Source organism: Sapajus apella, unplaced genomic scaffold, assembly GCF_009761245.1.
Source record: "Sapajus apella isolate SASKATOON/1434 unplaced genomic scaffold, GSC_monkey_1.0 scaffold2, whole genome shotgun sequence".
NCBI lineage: Eukaryota > Metazoa > Chordata > Mammalia > Primates > Cebidae > Sapajus > Sapajus apella.
The window spans coordinates 52,035,040-52,058,101 of NW_022436942.1; the positions used below are offsets into that span (position 1 = coordinate 52,035,040).

Consider the following 23,062-nt stretch of genomic DNA (forward strand, 5'->3'; position numbering starts at 1 on the left):
TTAGGAGGATGAGACAGAAGGATTGCTTGAGGCCAGGAGTTGGAGACCAACCTGGGCACTATAGCAAGACCCTGTCTCAAAGAAAAAAAAGAAAAGAAATGTAAATTGAAAGGTTATACATCAAAATGTTACAGTGATTATCTCTTGGGTTTTGTTTTTTAAATCTGCATTCATTTTTAAAAGATCTGTTTTATTTGTTGTTGATATTGGATCTTGCTATGTTGCTCAGGCTGGTTTTGAACTCATGCACTCAGTCAGTCCTCCCCAGTCAGTCTCTGGAGTAGCTGGGATTCCAGGTGCACTCCACAGCACCTAGTCTAATCTATATTTTCTATTTTGAAAGATGCATGGCTCATCCAGGACAGTGGTTAAGTTCACGAGCACTGGCAATAGTAGTTCCTGGGTTCAAAGCACAGTAACTTGGGTGACTTGGAACAAGTTACTTAACCTCTCTGTGCCTCTGTTACTTCTGTTTGTAAAATGACAGTCACAATAATTGTTTAAGTGTTTAGGAAGATATTCCTAATGGTTTGGTCGTAAGATTGCTCTGGTCTTTGCTCTTTGATTGATATGAAGAACGAACTTTTTTTTCTGGGCAGTTACAGAAAAAAAGGCAATCACCTTTTAAACTGAAGCCATTTGATGCCAATTCCAAAGTTCTAGAATTTTGTCTGTTTTGTCATTTTACTAGCATGAATGTAAAGCCCTTGTAGCCAGGCACAGTGGCTCATGCCTGTAAGCCCAGTACATTGTGGAGGCTGAGGTGAGTGGATCACTTGAGGTCAGGAGTTTGAGACCAGTCTGGCCAACATGGTGAAACTCCATCTCTATTAAAAATACAAAAATTAGCTGGGCATTGTTTTGGGTACCCGTTATCCCAACTATTCGGGAGGCTGAGGCAGGAGAATCGCTTGAACCTGGGTGGTAGAGGTTCCAGTGAGCCAAGATTGCACCACTGCACTCCAGCCTGGGTAACTAAGCGAGAATCCGTCTTAAAAATAAATAAATAAATAAAATTAAAAAGCACTTTTATGTAGGCCAATGTAAGTTATTTGCTGGTATTTCAAGTTTGTATTTTTGGAAATGATAGTTTTTAACTTGCTAGCACTGAACTCTTAAGTTATGAACACCTCGTGACATGGCCTCTCTTACTTCATCGTTATTTGTTTTCCTTCTACCCTTCTCACTGCCACTCCTGGGAGGCCCTTGCTCAAGGTTATCCTCCTCCATCTGATCTCTATGTGTTGGAATTCCCTGGGACTAGCTTCCAGGTCCTTTATCTTTTTTTCTATACCTAACCCAACCTCTACTCTCCAAACACACCTCTCCAAGTACCTGCCTTTTGCTTTTTGGTTTTTTTTTTTTTTTTTTTTTTTGAGATGGAGTCTCACTCTGATACTCAGGCTGGAGTGCAATGGCACGATCACAGCTCGCTGCAGCCTCAGCCTCCAGGGCTCAAATGATCCTCCTGTCTCAGCCTCCTTAGTAGTTGGGATCACAGGTGCTCATCACCAGCCCAACTAATTTTGTTTACTTTTTGTGGAGACAAGGCCTCACTCACTGTGTTGCCCAGGCTGCTGCCTCGTTTTGTAGCTCCACTGGAGTGTCTCAGAGCCATCTCAAATTCAACGACTCCCAGTCGGAAGTATTCATTTCCACCCTCATCAGACTCCCCAAACCTGTTCCTATTTCAGTCTTCCCTGTCTTTTGAAATGGCACCACTGTCAAGCTAGTCATCAAAACATCACCTAAAGTGTCTTCCTCTCTCTCAATCAATCCATCAGCAAGTTAAGTCATCATTTCCAATTTCAAAATACATCTGGACTCTTTCTGTCTTTCCATCTCCACTGCCACCACCTTCCATCACGTGACTTCTTGACTGCAATACTGCAATATCTTCCTCGCTAGACTTGCCTGCAGTCTTGCCACTCTCTAAACCACTCCACCCAGAGCAGCCAGAGTAACCTTTTCAAAACATAAATCAAATTATGTCACTTTGTGTAAAAATCTCAAGAGACAGAGAGACCATTCTGTCACCCAGGCTGGAGTGCACAGCACAATCATAGCTCACTGCCACCTTGACCTCCTGGGCTCAAGGAATCCTCCCACTTCAGCCTCCTTTTCCCAGGGTAGCTAGGACTACAGGCACACAGCACCACCTACTATATTTAATCTCCACGTATGTCCTGTGTCTTAACTCCATGTTATCACCTCCAAGGCTTACGAAGCCCAACATGACCTGACTCTGACTCTCCTCATCTCCTGCCGCTCTCCTCCGTATACTATCTGCCCTATACTATCATATACTACCACATACTATCTGCCCTACTACAGTATATGGTAAGTGATTTCCACCACATTTAAGCTTTTGTGGCCGGCCGTGGTGGCTCACGCCTGTAATCCCAGCACTTTGAGAGGCCAAGGCAGGTGGACCACAAAGTCAGGAGTTTGAGACCAGCCTGACCAACATGGTGAAACACCATCTCTACTAAAAATACAAAAATTGGCCAGGTGTGGTGACATGCGCCTGTAATTTCAGCTACTCAGGAGGCTTAGGCCGGAGAATCATTTGAACCCGGAAGGTGGAGGTTGCAGTGAGCAGCCAGGATTGTGCCACTGCACTCCAGCCTGGGCGATAGAGCGAGACTCCGTCTCAAAAAAAAAAAAAAAAAAAAAAAAGGTTTTGTTTAAGTTGTTTGCCTAGCCTAAACCTGTCTCTCCCCTCTATTCCACCAAAAATGTTGGTTTCTTTTCTGGTCTCAGCTTTGTGAGACCTTCCCTGGTCCCACTAAGTGAGTCTCACTGTTTGGGACTGGTCCCACTCTGCTCACAGCCATCAAGACTTGATATCTGGAATCATCTTTGATTCATTCTTCTTCCACTTTACACAGGGAATGTTCAGCCAGTCCAGTTGACTGCTCATTCCAGTCTGTTTCTCCTCTTTGTCCCTTCCTATTGCATAATCCAGAAACACATCGTTGCTGGCTTCGGAGGATGGACATGATTGGAAAGGACACAGATGGGCCCTATGTGGGCTTCTACAAAAGCAAGGATTAGCCTCCTGATATTCCATGGGAAGTTAGGAGACACACTACACAGCCCATATTTAGTTTTCTTTACTGTGTGATCTGTGTTCACTTACTTTCAATACTTTCAACCATATTCCACTTGAGGAATATGGTTCTTAACTTATTGAGGGGTTTATCAACTCCCTGGAATACATAATAAAAGTTATAGATCCTTTCTTTTTTTTTATTTTTGAGACAGAGTCTCACTCTGTCACCCAGGCTGGAGTGCAGTGGTGCGATCTTGGCTCACTGCAACCTCTGATTTCCGAGTTCAAGTGATTTTCCTGCCTCAGCCTCCTAAGTAGCTGGTACTACAGGTGCCCACCACTGGACTCAGCTAATTTTTGTATTTCTTTTTTAGAGATGGGGTTTCACCTTGTCGGTCAGGCTGGTCTCGAACTCCTGACCTCGTGATCTACCCACCTCAGCCTCCAAAAGTGCTGGGATTACAGGCATGAGCCACCGTGCTCATCCCCTGTATATCCTTTCTTAGAAAAATATACAAAAACAAAATTTTGCAAATCATGGGAAAAGGGAATTTCCAGGCAATCACATCTGCTTTACCAGCCAATCATCTACTGTTTTGGATATTTGGCAGTGTTATCTAGTCTTTTCATTCATTCAGAAAACACTTACTGGAGACCTATAATGAGGCCAAGCACAGTTTGAGGTGCTGGGTTGGCATATAACCCATACCTCAAGGAACAAGACAGACATATGTCTCTGCCTTCACAGAGTTTACATTGTCCAGCATAAGAGACATAAAACAAGGCCAGGAGCGTGGCTCATGCTTGTAATCCCAGCACTTAGGGAGGCTGAGGCGGGCAGATCACCTGAGGTCACGAGTTTGACATCAGCCTGGCCAACATGGTGAAACCCCATCTCTACTAAAAATACAAAAATTAGCTGGGCATGGTGGCAGGCACCTGTATCCCAGCTACTCAGGGGACTGAGGCAGGAGAATCACTTGAACCTGGGAGGTAGAGGTTCCAGTGAGCCAAGATTGCACCATTGTACTCCAGCCTGGGCAACAGAGCTAGACTCCATCTAAAAAAAAAAAAAAAAAAAAAAGAGAGAGAGAGGGACATTAAACGAACAAACAAATAATCAGTATAAAGTCAGGCAACGGTAAATGTTCTGAAGGAAAATAAAGCATAAAGCAGGGCATGGAATAATTGTGGGTGAGGCTATTTTAATGGTGTAGTCCTATGATGATATTTGAGAAAGGTCTGTATACAGTATGGTCATGAGAAGAGGTGAGAGAAGAGAATTGCTGGCAATGAGAACAGAGAGTGCAAAGGTCCAGGGGTCTTTCCTTCCTCCAAGGATGGAAGGTGAGGTCCAAGATTATGCATAATTACTTCCTCCCGTAATAGGTAGCCAGCACAGTTCTGAGGGCACAATGCCAGGTTTTTCGAGTGGAGGGCCTCTCCAAGTTCTGATTTCAAATGTCCAAATCATAGCACCCACATTTCAGGGCTTCTCTGGAATGTCTTTTCCCCAGGGAAACTTTAACTCATCTACTAAAGGGCAATCTACTATTTCTCTGAATATTAAGATTTAAAAAAAATACATGTATGCTCACACGGTGGCTCACATCTGTAATTCCAGCGCTTTGGGAGACAGAGGCGGGAGGATTGCTTGAGACCAGCCTGGGCAAGATAGCGAGACGCCGTCTCTACAAAAAAAAATTAAAAATTAGCAGGGCTAGGTATACATGTGCCATGAAAAGAAAAAAAAATTAGCAGGGCGTGGTGGTGCGCGCCTGTAGTACTAGGTATTTAGGAGGCTGAGGTGGGAGGATCCCTCGAACCCAGGAGGTAGAGGCTGCAGTGAGCCGTGATGACGCCACTGCACTCAAGCCTGGGCGGCAGAGTGATACTGTCTCAAAAAAAGAAAATCCTTGTCACTTTCTAAGGATATGTGTTTGGGGCAGTGATTTTGTTTTCTGGGCACCTTGTTAATGTTGCAGCCACGCCGCTACAGCTAGAGGCAGGTGACCAACCCTGCCTTCCCTAGCTGCTTTCCCACGGAGACTACATTTCCCAGAACACCTAGCGGGCCGGGAGGGCGCTCGCGGCGCTGTCTCGCAGGACCCGGCTTGAAACAAGATGGCGGGCTCGTGGTGAGAAGCTGTGAAGGTAACTGCTGCTCTCTCCTCTTCCTGTCGAGGACTCCCTCGAAGCTGGGCCAGGCCCGCAGTGTTTGTTGGCAGGTGTCGAGGTCTTCCGCCTGTCGTTCCCAGCAGGGCGAGGCTGCCTGCATCCCCAGCCTTTGTCCTTTCTGCAGAAGGGCCGGCATGTGGTCGCACGCTTCATGTAGCGCCCCCGTCATTCCCTGGCGGACGTCTGCGGGGAGCTGATGCTGCTGTGGCTCTAGGGACTCCTCTAGGTCGAAGTCTTTTGGATCTGTCCCTGTGCTCCTGGTAGCCTGTTCCTCAAACTTCGGACCCTCAGAGGCTATGTAGTTTTTGCTTTGGGGTTGAATTCCGGGCCAAGGAACTTGACCTCTGAAATGATCTTCCTGGGGTGAATAATCTCACTCCCAGCAGGGTGTGCTTGCCTCTGGGCTCTGGACAGAGGGGACCTAAGTTCCCCCAAGATATTTTGTTCGTGGTCAAGGTCAAGGGTTTACGTCCCACGTATGTCACCTATTAAGCAGTGATATACTCGGCAAGTAATCAGTTGACCTCTCTGAGCCTTTGTTCTTAATTTGTGAAATGAAAATGCCTGCTTCACAGACATGTGAAAGTCAGAGCACACATAATGTATATGAAAGTGGTTGTAAACTAAACACACTTATGTGCTCAGGGTTAACAGTGTTAGTGTGCTAGCAGTGCAAGGTATCAGTGTGCTTGGTTTAGTCTAGCAAATAAGAGGGCCTGTGTCCTAATTCCCCTTTATCACCATTGGAGGAAGGACAGGGCTAGTCATTGAGGACTTTTTTTTTTTTTTTTTTTTGAGACGGAGTTTTACTCTTGTTGCCTAGGCTGGAGTGCAGTGGTACGATGTGGGCTCACCGTAAACTCCGCCTCACAGGTTCAAGCGATTCTCCTGCCTCAGCCTCCTGAGTAGCTGGGGTTACAGGCATGCGCCACCACGCCCGGCTAATTTTTTAAGTTTTATTAGAGACGGGGGTTTCTCCATGTTGATCAGGCTAACCTCGAGCTCCCGACCTCAGTTGATCCTCCTGCCTCGGTCTCCCAAAGTGCTGGGAATACAGGCGTGAACCACCTCGCCAGGCCCATTGAGGACTATTAAAAACAAGGTTTAACAATGGTTATTTGTCATTTATTCACAACGGCCCATGAATACTGTGGTTGTTTTCCCCATCTTGCCATTGAGAAACTGAGGATCCTTTAGTTAATGACTTGTTCAGAGTTTCCCAGTTTGGCAGTGACTGACACTAAAGTCCTTGGAAGCAAGACGTTTAAGTTTTGTACTTTAGTTTCTTTACGTATCAGAAGAAAGATACCTCACATGATTAATACGAGAGCAAAATGAAATGGTGGTGAAAGCAACTTGGAAAGTTAAAGACCTTATACACATATAAGATGGTGACATTTTATCTGGGACTTTAGGACATTTATATGAGTTCCTCCAAATGAGTATTTAATATGCTAAGGATAAGGCTTCTTGTTTGATATTTATCATTATTATTATTATTATTATTATTAATGGCTCATGGCAGACAGAAATATTTTCATTTAATCAGAAACAGGATAGTACTGTAAGTGATGTATTATCTTGTGTATAGAACCTGGGAGGTTGTACACAGACACACTAGCATTATGAGAATAAATACTCTGTACCATTTCTGAGTGACTGTTTCAAGAGTAATTATACATTTACTGAGCATTAAGTGGAAGGAGCTGCACTGGGGGCAGAGAAGTTTGCATCTAAGAGAAATAGTGATGGATATAGTTCCAGTGGTTCTGAGCTTATATTTTGACCATGTTGCTCTTTGTCCTGTTACTAAATCATGTGGAATTGCAAAGTTGTTTAAAAGCATTGCTTCAGTTGACTTCAAGGCAGTGATTCTTACCTTATTCTTGTGGTGTTTTAATATAACTTAAGTTTACCATGGGTAGCACTGATTTTTCTTTATCTCTTCAGCAGGAGTAGAAATTAGGATGCCTAGAAGCAGATTTTAAAGGCAGTTTCTCTTCAGAACATCTTTTTTCATACCACTTGATAAGCATCTTGAAACACCATGGCTGTAGCTGCAGTAAAATGGGTGATGTCAAAGAAAACTATCTTGAAACATTTATTTCCAATCCAGAGTAAGTGAAATTTTTTTAATGTTTAAAAAGTTTTAAACTTTTAAGAATATAGAAAATTTAAAGTGTTTAGTCATTGTATACGCCTGTAATTTGCAACAGTATTTGCAATAATGGAAAATGGGAGAAAACCTAAATGTCAGTCAAAAGGGGAATGGATAGGTCAGATGTGGTGTCTCATACCTATAATCCCAGCACTTTGGGAGGCTGAGGTGGGAGGATTGCTTGAGGCCAGGAATTTGAGACCAGCCTAGGCAATATAGCAAGACCTCATCACTAAAAACAAAGTGTGGGTTGGGCAGAGGAATGGATAAATTATGGTATATCTTAACTGTGACTATCATGCAGCTGTTACTGACATGGACAGATCTCCAAATAAAAACAAAGCATGTCAGAACCATATCTATATGTATCTATCATATGATATATCTATCATATGATCTTGTTTGTATGTTTAAAAGATGATCTGTCATATGCATATGTGCATATGCATAAATGCAAAGGTAAAAGGTCTGGAACAAACAGTTGTTATCTGTGTAGACCACTCTTGGGATTTGGCTAAGGGCAGGAGTGAGGGACTGGTTAAGGGTAATTTTCTCTTATTTGGTTGCATGTATTACTTTTTTGGTAGTTTTTAAAATGTGCAAATAAAGGGTAAATTCACAGTCCCATCTTCCAAAGATAATCATTGTTAATATTTTGGTGAATTCTCGTGTTTTTTTAATGTACTTAGCCATTTTTTAAAAATGAAATGTAATTTAGGCCTTTCTTTTCTAAAGAACTGTATATTTTAACATATATATATGTCGAAAACCTGTTAATACTTGTTTGACAGTCAAAGCATGGACCCAAATAAGTAAATAGAACATTAAAGGCCGGGCGCGGTGGCTCAAGCCTGTAATCCTAGCACTTTGGGAGGCCGAGGTGGGTGGATCACGAGGTCAAGAGATCGAGACCATCCTGGTCAACATGGTGAAACCCCGTCTCTACTAAAACTACAAAAAATTAGCTGGGCATGGTGGTGCGTGCCTGTCATCCCAGCTACTCAGGAGGCTGAGGCAGGAGAATTGCCTGAACCCAGGAGGCGGTGGTTGCGGTGAGCCGAGATCGCGCCATTGCACTCCAGCCTGGGTAACAAGAGCGAAACTCCGTCTCAAAAAAAAAAAAAAAAAAAAAGAATATTAAAGTCTTTTTTCTCAGCTAGCTGTGCTTTCTTTTTCCTTTTCCTGTCTGTAAACTATTCTCCCATTTCTAAAGTAGACATGTTGAGAAGGCTATAGTAGGCTTGCCTTTTTATGTTTAACTATGTGAGCCAACTTTTTACTTTTATGTTTTATTTTAGATTCAGGAGGTACATATGCAGATTTGTTATGTGGATATATTATATATACTGAGGTTTGGGCTTCAACTGAACACATCACCCAAATAGTGAACATAGTACCCAATAGGAAGTTTTTCAGACCTTCCCTCCATCCCTCCCTTTTTGAGTCCCAAGTGTCATATTATTCCCATCTTTGTGTCCATTTATACTCAATGTTTACCTCCTACTTACGAGTAAGAACATGTAGTATTTGGCTGTTTTTGCATTAATTCACTTAGGATAATAGCCTCCAGCTGCAACTATGTAGCTGCAAAGGACATGGTTTCATTTGTTTTAATGTCTGTGTAATAATCCATATATATTATTACATATGTACATAATATATATACATATACATAATAATACATATATTATTACATAATCCATACATATATACCACATATTCTTTATCTAGTCCACCATTGATGGGCTTGTTTCCATGTTTTCACTATTGTGAATAGTGCTCTGGTAGACATGCAAGTGCAGCTGACTTCTTCTTTTTTTTTTTTTTGAGACAGTTTCGCTCTTGTTACCCAGGCTGGAGTGCAATGGCGCGATCTCGGCTCACCGCAACCTCCGCCTCCTGGGTTCAGGCAATTCTCCTGCCTCAGCCTCCTGAGTGGCTGGGACTACAGGCACGCGCCACCATGCCCAGCTAATTTTTTGTAGTTTTTTAGTAGAGACGGGGTTTCACCATGTTGACCAGGATGGTCTTGATCTCTTGACCTTGTGATCCACCCGCCTCAGCCTCCCAAAGTGCTGGGATTACAGGCTTGAGCCACCGCGCCCGGCCCAGCTGACTTCTTTAACACATCTCTGCTTGACCTTTGTCTCCTCCTTCTTATTTCATATTTACTACCATTTGTAATTGAAAATTTGTTTATTGAATTAAGGAGAAAAGAGCTGTTGGAAGAAGAGAATAAAAAGTAAAGTAATAAATAGGCAATTTGTTGTGCTTGAGGCGAGGAAAAATATTTTACTCAGTAAACATCTTTGTTGAATATAATGCTCAGAAGTTTGCCGGATCCTACTCTTTTTTATTTTATTTTAATTTATTTTATTTTATTCTATTTTTTGAGACAGCATCTTGCTTAGTTGTCCAGGCTGGAGTGCAGAGGCGTGATTGTGGCTCACTGCAACCTCTCCCTTCCCGGTTCGAATGATTTTCCTGCCTCAGCCTTCCAGGTAGCTGGGATTACAGGCACCTGCCACCATGCCTGGTTAATATTTGTATTTTTAGTAGAGGTGGAGTTTTCACCATGTTGGCTAGGCTGGTCTCGAACTCCCAACCTCAAATGATCTGCCTGCCTTGGCCTCCCAAAGTGCTGGGATTACAGGCCTGAGCCAATGCACCTGGCCTGATTTTTGTATTTTTAGTAGAGAAGGTGTTTCACCATGTTGACAGACAGGCCTCAAACTCCTGAACTCAAGTGATCCGCCTGCCTCAGCCTCCCAGAGTGCTGGGATTGTAGGCTTAAGTCACCATGTCCAGCCACCAAACCCTGCTCTTATAGGAAGCTTTCCATCCCTGCTTCCTTGCTTGTCCCACTCTCCCCTTTTTTAGGGCACTAAATATAATAACATTTATTACATTATATTCAAAGTAAAATCAGTTTAGAATTCAGCAAATGGAGCAGGAGAGTGCTAAGAGACTTTAGATATGAACTAAAATAAGTCACAACAAAACTGCAGTCAGCTTTTGACTATCTAGGAGCATTTTTGTTGTTGAGAATCGGGAGAAAGACCCCTACTTCTTAGCCTCCTCTTTGCCTTGCAGGAACCCAGCTCCTAGGCTAATGAAGTCAGATCCAATAAGTTTTTACATAGCCTATGCTTTGAAACAGTTAGTCCTCACACAGGTCCATTGGAAAACCAATTTAAAGTGTCCCTGGATGATTGAAAATTGTTTATGTATCTTTTTCCCCACTGGATTTCCCACTAAGCTTGCACTGTATTTAATTCATTTTTGTATCCTCTCATTCATGATAGGAGATACATCAGTGTTTGCTGAAGTGATCTGAATGGATTAGAGTTACTCTCAAAATAGCAAGTTAACTAAGAGTTAGGTTACCCTAGAAAATCATTCCATTATCAGTCATCCTGATACTCAGTGACCTAACTTCTTACATCCTAAAAGTCCCTTATTTTTCAAAGTTCCTATTATGACTATTATTCAAAGTAAGGGGCTGGGCAGGGTGGCTCATACCTGTAATACCAGCACTTTGGGAGACTGAGGCAGGCTCAAAAGTTTGAGACCAGACTGGGAGACATGATGAAACTCCATTTCTACAAAAATTAGCTGGACAAGGTAGTGTGTACCTGTGGTCCCAGGAGGGACCCAGCCAACTCAGGAGGCTGAGGTAGGGAGATTCCTTGAGCCCAGGAGTCCGAGGCTGTGATTGTGCCACTGGACTCCAGCCTGGGCGACAGAGCGAGACACTGTCTCAAGAAGAAAAAACTAAAATTAAAGAAAGTTTTATTGCTATTATTATTGATATTTAGTAAAAAAAGGGACGGACATTAACATTGGAGGCAAAGCAAAATTATGATTAAGGAAGAAAGTTTGATAAGCAAAAATAAAAAGACTTCCCTATATTCTAGAAGGAATATTTAAAAATTTCCCAAATAGCCTGGGAATGTAGAATACTTTACAGTTTTTGAAAGCTTGTTAAACCATTTGATCCTTATAACAGCTTTGATGTTGGTGACCCAGGTAGCATTATCCTCTTTATGAAGGTAAAGAACCTTGAATTCTCTGGCCCTCATAAATTTACCGAAGGTCACATTGTTTGGTAAATGAGAACTGTGACGAAAATCTGGATCTCTCCACCTTACTTGGTCCAGTATGCTTTGAACTGTACCTCCTTTTCTGTAGCAAGGTAAAATACTGAGCATTTGAAGATGGGACAACTTTTAGCTTTCATAGCTCTTATCAAAATGCAATTAAACATATATATGTAACAAGAATAACCCATAAATTACAGAAATGATTGTTAATTGAAATTCCTTTGGCACATTGAGTTGCTTTGGCTTGATTGGTGTTAACTTTGACATTGGTCCTAATTTATAGCTTCTGCTACTTCTATATCTAGAATTACTTCTGTTGGTAAAATGTCAGGTAATGAGTTTTTCTTTTCTTTTCTTTTTGTTTTTGAGATGAGGTCTCACTCTGTTGCCCAGGCTGGAGTGCAGTGGCACAATCTTGGCTCACTGCAGTCTTGGCCTCCTTGGGCTCAGGTGATCGTCCTTTCCCAGTCTCCCTAGTAAGCGAGACAGATGTGCACCACCATGTCTGATTATGTATTTACTTTTTTTTGAGTTGGAGTTTCACTCTTGTTTCCCAAGCTGGAGTGCAGTGGTGTACTCTCGGCTCGCTGCAACCTCCACCTCCCAAGTTTAACTGATCCTCCTGCCTCAGCCTCCCAAGTAGCTGGAATTACAAGCATGTACCACCATGCCCAGCTAATTTTTTTTTTTTTTTGAGACGGAGTCTCACTCTGTCACAGGCTGGAGTACAATGGCATGATCTTGGCTCACTGCAACCTCCGCCTCCCGGGTTCAAGCAATTCCCTGCCTCAGCCTCCCAAGTAGCTGGGACTACAGGTGCGTACCACCATGCCAGCTAATTTTTCTATTTTTAGTAGAGACAGGATTTCACCCATGTTGGTCAGGCTTGTCTTAATCTCCTGACCTCAGGTGATCCACCTGCCTTGGTTTCCCAAAATGCTGGAATTACAGGCATGAGCTGCCACGCCTGGCCTATTTTTTGTATTTCTTTGTAGAGATGGGTTTTTTCATGTTGCCTAGGCTGGTCTTGAACTTCTGGGCTCAAGTATCCACCTGCCTCAGCCTCCCATAGTCCTGGTATTACAGGTGTGAGCCACTGTGCTCAGTCTTATGAATTTTTCAAGTATCAGTTATGCAGAAACATTTGAGAGGCAGTTCGGCAATCACTTTTTAATGCGTAGGCACTATAGGGGACACAGTAATGAAGAAAGTACAGTTCCTGACCTTAAGGAATTCATTTAGACTTGTAGGTGAAACAGACATCTAGCAAAATTAGGAATGCCCAGAATGTGAGGCAGAATGTGATAAGGGTGTCATGAGGGCTCAAACAAATATCTGTGTAAACACAGAGCAGAAATTTTACTGAGTTTCTTGTTAACTAAAATATTGTTGTCTTGAGTTTTCTTTTCTGTATATTTCAGAACACTTAATTCTGCCTCCCAGTCATGTTTCTTTCAGTGAAAATGTGTATCATCTAGCTGGTTTTTATTCAGAGATACAAACTTGTATTTTCTTAATTTATATTTTTTACTATTCATTTTTTTTAATAGAGATGGATTCTCACTATATGGCCCAACTATCTTGCCCAGGCTGGTCTTGAACTTCTGGGTCAACCAATCCTTCTGCCTCAGCTGTGCAAAGTGCTGAGAGATTACCGGAGTGAGCCACTGCCCCCCATCAATTTTAATTTTTTTTTAACTTTAAAAAATTTTTTGATTTTATTTTATATATATACATATATATATATATGTGTATATATATATATATAATTTATTGCACTTTAGGTTCTGGGGTACATATGAAGAACTTGCAGGATTGTACATACATGGCAATGTGCTTTGCTGCCTCCATCCCCATCACTATACCTGACATTTCTCCTCATGTTATCCCTCCCCAACTCCCTAACCCCCACTGTCCCTCCCCTAGTCCTGCCCAACAGACCTCAGTGTGTGATGCTCCCCTCCCTGTGTCCATGTGTTGTCATTGTTCAACACCTGCCTATGAGTGAGAACATGTGGTATTAGATTTTTTGTTCTTGTGTCGGTTTGCTGAGAATGATGGTTTCCAGGTTCACCCATTTCCCAACAAAGGACACGAACTTATCATTTTTTATGGCTGCATAGTATTCCATGGTGTATATGTGTCACATCTTCCCTGTCCAGTCTATCATCGATGGGCATTTGGGTTGGTTCCAAGTCTTTGCTATTGTAAACTGTGCTGCAGTGAACATACGTGTGCATGTGTCTTTATAATAGAATGATTTATAATCCTTTGGATATATACCCAGTAATGAGATTACTGGGTCAAATGGAATTTCTATTTCAAGGTCCTTGAGGAATCGCCACACTGTCTTCCACAATGGTTGAACTAATTTACACTTCCACCAACAGTGTAAAAATGTTCCTTTTCCTCCACATCCTCTCCAGCATCTGTTGTCTCCAGATTTTTTTAGTGATTGCCATTCTAACTGGCGTGAGATTAGTATCTCAATGTAGTTTTGATTTGCATTTTTCTAATGACCAGTGATGATGAGCATTTTTTCATATGTTTGTTGGCCTCATACATGTCTTCTTTGAAAATTGTCTGTCCATATCCTTCTCCCACTTTTGAATGGGTTTCCTTGTTTTTTTTTTTCTTGTAAATCTGTTTTAGTTCTTTGTCGATTCTGGATATAAGTCTTTTGTCAGATGGGTAGATTGCAAAAATTTTTTCCCATTCTGTTGGTTGCCAGTTCACGCTAATGATTGTTTCTTTTGCTGTGCAGAACCTCTGGAGTTTAATTAAATCCCATTTGTCTATTTTGGATTTTGTTGCCAATGCTTTTGGTGTTTTGGTCATCAAGTCCTTGCCTATGCCTATATCCTGAATGGTTTTGCCTAGGTTTTTCTTCTAGGGTTTTTATGTTGTTATGTCTTATGTTTAAGTCTTTAATCCATCTGGAATTAATTTTAGTGTAAGGTGTCAGGGAGGGGTCCAGTCTCTACTTTCTGCACATGGCTAGCCAGTTTTCCCAACACCATTTATTAAATAGGGAATCCTTTCCCCATTGCTTGTTTTTGTCAGGTTGGTCAAAGATCAGATGGTTGTAGATATGTGGTGTTGCCTCTGAGGCCTCTGTTCTGTTCCATTGGTCTATATCTCTGTTTTGGTGCCAGTACCATGCTGTTTTGATTACTGTAACCTTGTAGTATAGTTTGAAGTCAGGTAGCATGATGCCTCCAGCTTTGTTCTTTTTGCTTAGAATTGACTTGGCTATGCGGTCTCTCTTTTGGTTCCATATGAAATTTAAGGTGGTTTTTTCCAGTTCTGTGAAGAGGGTCCTATGTAGCTTGATGGAGATAGCATTGAATCTATAAATTACTTTGGGCAATATGGTCATTTTCACAATATAGATTCTTCCTAACCATGAGCATGGAATGTTTTTCCAACTGTTTGTGTCCTCTCTTATTTCCTTGAGAAGTGGTTTGTAGTTCTTCTTGAAGAGATCCTTTACATCCTTTGTTAGTTGTATTCCTAGTTATTTTACTCTCTTTGTAGCAATTGTGAATGGCAGTTCATTCTTGATTTGGCTGTCTTTAAGTCTGTTACTGGTGTATAGGAATGCTTGTGATTGATTTTGTATCCTGAGACTTCGCTGAAGTTGCTTATCAGTTTGAGGAGATTTTGCGCTAAGATGATGGGGTCTTGTAAATATACAATCATGTCGTCTGCAAATAGAGACAATTTGACTTCCTCCTTTCCTAATCTAATACCTTTATTTCTTTTTCTTGCCTGATTGCTCTGGCTAGAACTTCCAATACTACATTGAATAGGAATGATGAGAGAGGGCATCCTTTTCTAGTGCCAGATTTCAAAGGGAATGCTTCCAGTTTTTGCTCATTCAGTATGATATTGGCTGTGAGTTTGTCATAAATAGTTTTTATTATTTTGAGATACATTCCATCGATACCTAGTTTATTGAGAGGTTTTAGCATAAAGGCTGTTGAATTTTATTAAAGGCCTTCTCTGCATCTATTATGGAGATAATCATGTGGTTTTTGTCTTTGGTTCTGTTTATGTGGTGAATTACATTTATAGACTTGCGAATGTTGAACCAGCCTTTCATCCCCGGGATAAAACCTACTTGATTGTGATGGATAAGCATTTTGATATGCTGTTGCAATTGGTTTGCCAGTATTTTACTGAACATTTTTGCATCTGTATTCCTCATGGATATTGGCCTGAAGTTTTCTTTTCTTGTTGAGTCTCTGCTGGGTTTTAGTATCAGGATGATGTTGGTTTCATAAAATGATTTGGGAAGGATTCCTTCTTTTTGGAGTGTTTGGATTAGTTTCAGAAGGAGTGGTTCCAGCTCTTCTTTGTATGTCTGGTAGAATTCGGCTGTGAACCCATCTGGACCTGGGCTTTCTTTGGTTGGTAGGCTATTAATTGCTGCCTAAACTTCAGCCCTTGTTATTGGTCTATTCAGGGTTTCAACTTCTTCCTGGTTTAGGCTTGGGAGGTTGCACGTGTCCAGGAATTTATCCATTTCTTCCAGGTCTACTGGTTTATGTGCATAGAGTTGTTTGTAGTAATCTCTGATTGTTGTTTGTATTTCTGTGGAATCTGTGGTGATATCCCCTTTATAGTTTTTTATTACATCTATTTGATTATTCTCTCTTTTCTTTTTTATTAATCTGGCTAGTGGTCTGTCTATTTTGTTGATCTTTTAAAAAAAGTAGCTCCTGGATTTATTGATTTTTTTTTTTTTGAAGGTTTTTTTGTGTGTATCTGTCTCTTTAAGTTCTGCTCTGATTTTAGTTATTTCTTGTCTTCTGCTAGCTTTTGTTTTTTTGATCTTGCTCCTCTAGCTCTTTCAATTTTGATAATAGGGTGTTGATTTTAGATCTTTCCTTGCTTTTCATGTGGGCATTTATTGCTATAAATTTTCCTCTAGACACTGCTTTAAATTTGTCCCAGAGATTATGGTACATTGTGTCTTCATTCTTGTTGGTTTCGAAGAACATTTTTATTTCTGCCTTCATTTCATTGTTTATACAATCAACATTCAAGAGCCAGTTGTTCAGTTTCCACGAAGTTGTGCGGTTCTGAGTTAGTTTCTTAATTCTGAGTTCTAATTTGATTGCACTGTGGTCTGAGAGACTGTTTGTTATGATTTCTGTTCTTTTGCATTTGCTGAGAAGTGATTTACTTCCAATTATGTAGTCAGTCTTAGAGCAGTTGTGATGTGGTGCTGAGGAGAATGTATATTCTGTGGATTTGGGGTGAAGAGTTCTGTAAATGTCTATTAGGTTTGCTTGGTCCAGGTCTGAGTTCAAGTCTTGGGTATCCTTGTTAATTTTCTGTCTCGTTGATCTAATAATGCCAGTGGAGTGTTAAAGTCTCCCACTATTATTGTATGGGAGTCTAAGTCTCTTTGTAGATCATTGAGAACTTGCTTTATGTACCTGGGTGCTCCTGTATTGGGTGCCTGTATATTTAGGATCATTAGCTCTTCTTGTTGCATTGATCCTTTTACCATTATGTAATGCCCTTCTTTGTCTCTTTTGATCTTTGCTGGTTTAAAGTCTATTTTATCAGAGACTAGGATTGCAACTCCTGCTTTTTTTTGCTCTCCATTTGCTTGGTAAATCTTCTTCCATCCCTTTATTTTGAGTCTGTGTGTATCCTTGCAAGTGAGTTGGGTTTCCTGGATATAGCACACTGATAGGTTTTGACTCTATCCAATTTGCCAGTCTGTGTCTTTTGATTGGAGCATTTAGCCCATTTACATTTAAGGTTAATATTGTTATATGTGAATTTGATCCTGCCATTTTGATGCAAGCTGGTTATTTTGCTCACTAGTTGATGCAGTTTCTTCATTGTGTCGATGCTCTTTACCATTGGGTACATTTTTGGAGTGGCTGGTACTGGTTGTTCCTTTCTGTGTTTAGTGCTTCTTTCAGGAGCTCTTGTAAAGCAGGGCTGGTGGTGATAAATCTCTCAGCAATTGCTTGTTTGTAAAGGATTTTATTTCTCCTTTGCTTATGAAGCTTAGTTTAGCTGGATATGAAATTCTAGGTTAAAGTTCTTTTCTTTAAGGATGTTGAGTATTGGCCCCCACTCTCTTCTGGCTTGTAGGGTTTCTGCCGAGAGATCCACTGTGAGTCTGATGGGCTTCCCTTTGTGGGTAACCCAACCTTTCTCTCTGGCTACCTTTAGTATTTTTTCCTTCATTTCAACCCTGGTGAATCTGACGATTATGTGCTTTAGGGTTGCTCTTCTTGAGGAATATCTTTGTGGTGTTCTCTGTGTTTCCTGGACTTGAATATTGGCCTGCCTTGGTAGGTTGGGGAAGTTCTCCTGGATAACACCCTGAAGAGTGTTTTCCAGCTTGGATTCATTCTCTCTGTCACATTCAGGTATGCCTATCAAATGTACATTAGGTCTTTTCACATAATCCCATATTTCTTGGAGGCTTTGTTCGTTTGTTTTTAGTCTTTTTTTCTCTATCTTGCCTTCTCGTTTTATTTCATTGAGTTGATCTTCAATCTCCGAAATCCTTTTTTCTGCTTGGTCGATTCGGCTTTTGAAACTTGTGTATGCTTCACAAAGTTCTCGTGTTGTGTTTTTCAGCTCCATCAATACATTTGTATTCCTCTCTAAGCTGTTTATTCTCATTAGCATTTCATCAAACCTTTATTCAAGGCTCATAGTTTCTTTGCATTGAGTTAGAACATGTTCTTTTAGCTCAGAGAAGTTTCTGATTACCCACCTTCTGAAGCCTGTTTCTGTCAATTCATCAGACTCATTCTCCATCCAGCCTTGTTCCCTTGCTGGTGAGGAGTTGTGATCCCTTGGAGGAGGAGAGACGTTCTGGTTTTGGGTATTTTCATCCTTTTTGCTCTGGTATCTTCCCATCTTTATGGATTTATCTACCTGTGGTCTTTGTAGTTGGTGACTTTCAGATGGGGTCTCTGAGTAGACGTCCGGTTTATTGATGATGAAGTTATTTCTTTCTGTTTCTTTTTTTTTTTTTTTTTTTTGGGACGAAGTTTCGCTCTTGTTACCCAGGGTGGAGTGCAATGGCGCAATCTCGGCTCACCGCAACCTCTGCCTCCTGGGTTCAGGCAATTCTCCTGCCTCAGCCTCCTGAGTAGCTGGGATTACAGGCACGCGCCACCATGCCCAGCTGATTTTTTGTATTTTTAGTAGAGACGGGGTTTCACCATGTTGACCAGGATGGTCTCGAATTTCTTTCTGTTTCTTAGTTTTCCTTCTAACAGTCAGGCCCCTCTGCTGTAGGACTGCTGAGGTCCACTGCAGGCCCTGCTTGCTTGGGGATCACCTGCAGCGGCTGCAGAACAGTAAGGGTTGCTGCCAGTTTCTTCTGTTATCTTTGTCCCAGAAGGACACCCACCAGATGTCAGTCTGAGCTCTCCTTTACGAGGTGTCTCTTTGGATATATGGGGTTCAGGGAGCTGCTTGAGGAGACAGCCTGTCCCTTATAGGAGCTCAGGTGCTGAGCTGTGAGCTCTGTTTTTCCATTGAGAGCTGCTGGGCAAGTACATTTAAGTCTGCTGCGGCAGAACTCATAACTGCCTTTTTTTCTAGGTGCTCTGTACTGGGAAGGTGGGGCTTTATTTATAAGTTCCTGATGGGCTGCTGCCTTTTTTCAGAGATGCCGTGCCCAGCGAGGAGCTAGCCTAGTCACAGTCTGCCAGCAGAGGCATTGCTGAGCTGCCATGGGCTTTGCCTAGCTGCCGTGTGAACTTCCTTGCAGTTTTGTTTATAGAGATATAGTTAGAATTGCCTCAGTAATGGCAGACTGTCTCTGTAATGGCAGACTGCCTTGGTAATGGTGGACTGCCTTGGTAATGGCTGATGCCCTTTCCCCCACAGAGCTGGACCATCCTGGGTCCAGCTGTGCTTGCTGTGAAACTCTCAGTCCAGAGCGTTTCAGATTGCTGGTCTTTGTGGGGTGGGACTGGCCGAGCCAGATCACCTGGCACCTGTTTCAGCCCCCTTTTTTTCTGTCGAACAGGTGACTCTGTCTCCCAGGCATTGCAGTCACCAGTTGAAATGGCGCCTGGATTTGTGTGAGTTTTTGTGTGGAGACCCGCTGCGTTGGTTGAAACAGCCTTGCTGGAAACTCGTGGCGCTTTTCCACCCAGGAATCCTCTGGTCTGTGGGCAGTAAAAATTTGTTTGGAAATGTGGTGATCACTCACCCTCTGCATTTTCGCTGGGAACTGCAATCCAGAGCTGTTCCTATTTGTCCATCTTGGATCCTCCCTACTAATTTTAACTTTTTTAGAAATAGGGTCTTGCTGTGTTGTCCAGGCTAGAATGCAGTGGCACAATCATAATTCACTGCGCCCTCAATCTCCTAGGTTCAAGTGATCCTTCAGCTTCAGACCCTTGAGTAGCTGGGATTATAGGTGCATGCCACCATGCCCAGCTAATTTTTCAAAATGTTTTTTAAAGGTAATATCTCACTGTGATGCCCAGGCTGGTCTCAGACTCCTGGCTTCAAACAGTGTTGGCCTCCCAAAGTGTTGAGATTGCAGGCATGAGTCACCATGCAAAGCCTTGCAAACTTCTTTTAATATTAACCTAATCTAGGCATAATTAGGAAAGTCTTCAATGATGTCAAACAAGAAAATAAAATATGGCTGGGCGAGGTAGCTCGCACTGGTAATCCTAGCACTTTGGGAGGCCACGGCAGGCTGATCACCTGAAGGAGTTCAAGACCAGCCTGGCCAATATGGTGAAACCCCATCTCTACTAAAAATACAAAAATTAGCTGGAAGTGGTGGTGGGCGCCTGTAATCCCAGCTACTCAAGGAGCTGAGGTAGGAGAATCACTTAAACCTGGGAAGCGAAGATTGCAGTGATCTGGGATTGTGCCACTGCACTCCAGCCTGGGTGACAGAGTGAGGGTGTCTCAAAAAATAAAAAAATAAAATAGTATACATGATTTGGCTCTAATTCGTCTTACTGAATGTTCCTGTGTATATGAGCACACATAATTGAGAATCGTTTTCAGAGCTGAAATTAAGTTTTGAATTCTTTGTATTTTATTTTACATCAGTAGAATTTTGGGCCTCTCATTTTGCCAAATAGCCTTTTTTTAATGATAATTATGGATTTAATAGCAGCTTAGCCTCTTTAGCGTAAAAAAAAATAATGAATTTAGTTAAGGGACTTTTTATACCTCGGGGTAAGAATTTATATTTAGAGCATATGTATATGCAATCCTTGGGGAGAGGAGTTGTGTACAAAGATGGAAAACACAGACACATGTAAATTACAAATGCAAAACAAAAATAAGGACTACAAAGAAGGTATAGCAATGTCATATGAAGCACTGATAGTGGGACATGTAAAATAGACAACTCTTTCTTCTGTGATGGAACTTGGGGGCAGGAATTTTATGGAAGAAGAGTGTTTGACTGTTTTTTTTTTTTGGAGATGAAGTCTCACCCTGTCGCCCAGGCTGGAGTGCAGTGGCACGATCTTGGCTCACTGTGACTTCTGCCTCCCGGGTTCAAGCAGTTCTCCTGTCTTGACCTCCCGAGTAGCTGGGATTACAGGCATGCACCACCACGCCCAGCTAATGTTTTGTATTTTTGGTAGAGGGGAATTTCACCATGTTGTCCGGGCTGGTCTGGAATTCCTGGATCTCAGGTGATCCACTGCCTTGACCTCCCAAAGTGCTGTTATTACAGGCGTGAGCCACTGCACCTGTGAGTATTTGGATGAAGGGTATTTGAACAAAATGAGAGTGGAACAAGTCCCATATCATAGGAACAAGAGGCTCTGTTGGGAGTTTGATTCTTGGTATTAACCAAGATTCATTCAAAACTTGCTTTTAACTATATTGAACTTCTTTAAAATTTTTTCTTTATATTAAAAGAATATCCTTTTTTTGAACATAGGCGAACCTTTCACAAGCTTTTACAAAAGCAGTTATGGCTTTTGATTTTGGAGATATTCTTAGAAAGAAAAATATGCTTTGAAATGTAAGCATTTTGATTAAGAAAAGTTAATTTTGAACAAATTATTTCATATTTAATCACTTCACCATCCCCTCCCTTATAAACTATGCACCTTGGAATACCCAAATACTATATTTATTTATTGTTTTGAGACAGAGTTTTACTCTTGTTGCTTAGGCTGTGACATCATATCATGGCATGATCTTGACTCACTGCAACCTCCACCTTCCAGGTTCAAACGATTTTTCTGCCTCAGCCTCCCGAGTAGCTGACCACACCTGGCTAATTTTGTATTTTTAGTAGAGATAAAGTTTCACCATGTTGGTCAGGCTGGTCTCAAACTCCTGACCTCAGGTGATCTGCCTGCCTTGGCCTCCCAAAGTGTTGGGATTATAGGTGTGAGCCACTGTGCCTGGCCCCAAATAAATTCTTTTGGAAAGGCTGGAGTACCCAAACACTTTTATTTTTTTTTCTTGAGTCCTTGCATCTGTTACTCCGTCTGCTGGAAACATTGTTTTCATCTCTTACCAATTCTTACTTATTTTCTCATTCTTCAGAGCACCTTAGACATCATCTCTACTGAAAAGGCCTTCCTGAACCTGCACAGTTTGTTTGGTAGCCTTTCTGTGTGGCCCATCTTTACCAATGTTTGCCTATCCTGGCAGTACTTATCTTCTGTGTGTAATTGTTTATTTGTCTGTCTCACAAACAGATGATACCCTCTTGAGGGTAAGGACTGAGTATTGTTTATTGTTGAATCCCTAGCCCCTAGCACAGTCCTGTTTCATAGTAAACAGTAAATGTTGCTTGCATGAGTGAAATTAGCTTTAAATTTATGGAGAAAATATGTTCAAATTAACTAAATCTGTTTTACTGTTTGGGATTTTTGCAGACGGAGCTTTATATTGTGTTTGTCATAAATCTACATATTCTCCTCTACCAGATGACTATAATTGGTATGTATTAAAATTCAATTGAAAAAATAATAGTCTTATCTATATCTGAAATGATTTAATTTTATTTCTTGTTTTGATGTCTTCTGCTTTCTTTTCTCATTATTCTTTCCTTAATTTTGTTTTTTAAAATTATTTTAATGATTTTATTTACCCAGTGTCTGGGCTTATAAACATTTTAAATAAAAATCATTATCATTGTGTTTCATTGAATACTTAATTTGTTGTAAGACAGACATACTGTTTAGAACTGCTCTCTTTTCTTCCTGAAGCGTGCTTTAGCTTTTTGGAAAAGTTAATTAGTTTTTATAGGGTTCATATTTATTAGCTTAAGCCATTATTTATCTTTTCTTTTGTTTGATATTGAATAATCTTAAATTATACATATTTAATTTAACCACTGTTTGTTTAGTAATTACTCAATTCAGTCACTATAAGAACTAGGAATAACATATAACATTGTCTTTTTTTTCTCTGCAGCAGAGTCTGATGTGCAGAAATTGCAGCATTTTATTAAGCTATGTTGTTTTTATCACAAATTATAATAAAAATATTTTCTTCTCTCTTGACACTAGTTTTATTTTTATTTTGTTTTCGAGATGGAGTCTTGTTCTGTCACGCAGGCTGGAGTGCAGT

At 41.2% G+C, this 23,062-nt stretch overlaps 1 protein-coding gene across 4 annotated transcripts in view; it reads left to right on the top strand.

The window, feature by feature from the left end:
* The first annotated feature begins 5,068 nt into the window (after nt 1–5,068).
* Nucleotides 5,069–23,062, top strand: part of MRPL42 (mitochondrial ribosomal protein L42) — a 47,636-nt gene continuing 29,642 nt past the window's right edge. Inside the window, exons 1-4 of one of the 4 annotated variants that reach the window (XM_032297825.1) lie at nt 5,069–5,209; nt 7,187–7,350; nt 20,971–21,068; nt 22,366–22,429. In XM_032297825.1, coding sequence (XP_032153716.1) covers nt 7,301–7,350; nt 20,971–21,068; nt 22,366–22,429 — 212 coding nt within the window. In that variant the 5' untranslated portion in view covers nt 5,069–5,209; nt 7,187–7,300. Of the gene's footprint in view, nt 5,210–7,183; nt 7,351–20,970; nt 21,069–22,365; nt 22,430–23,062 lie in introns of all 4 variants that reach the window. The other 3 variants (XM_032297833.1, XM_032297842.1, XM_032297850.1) reach the window with 3 other exon arrangements.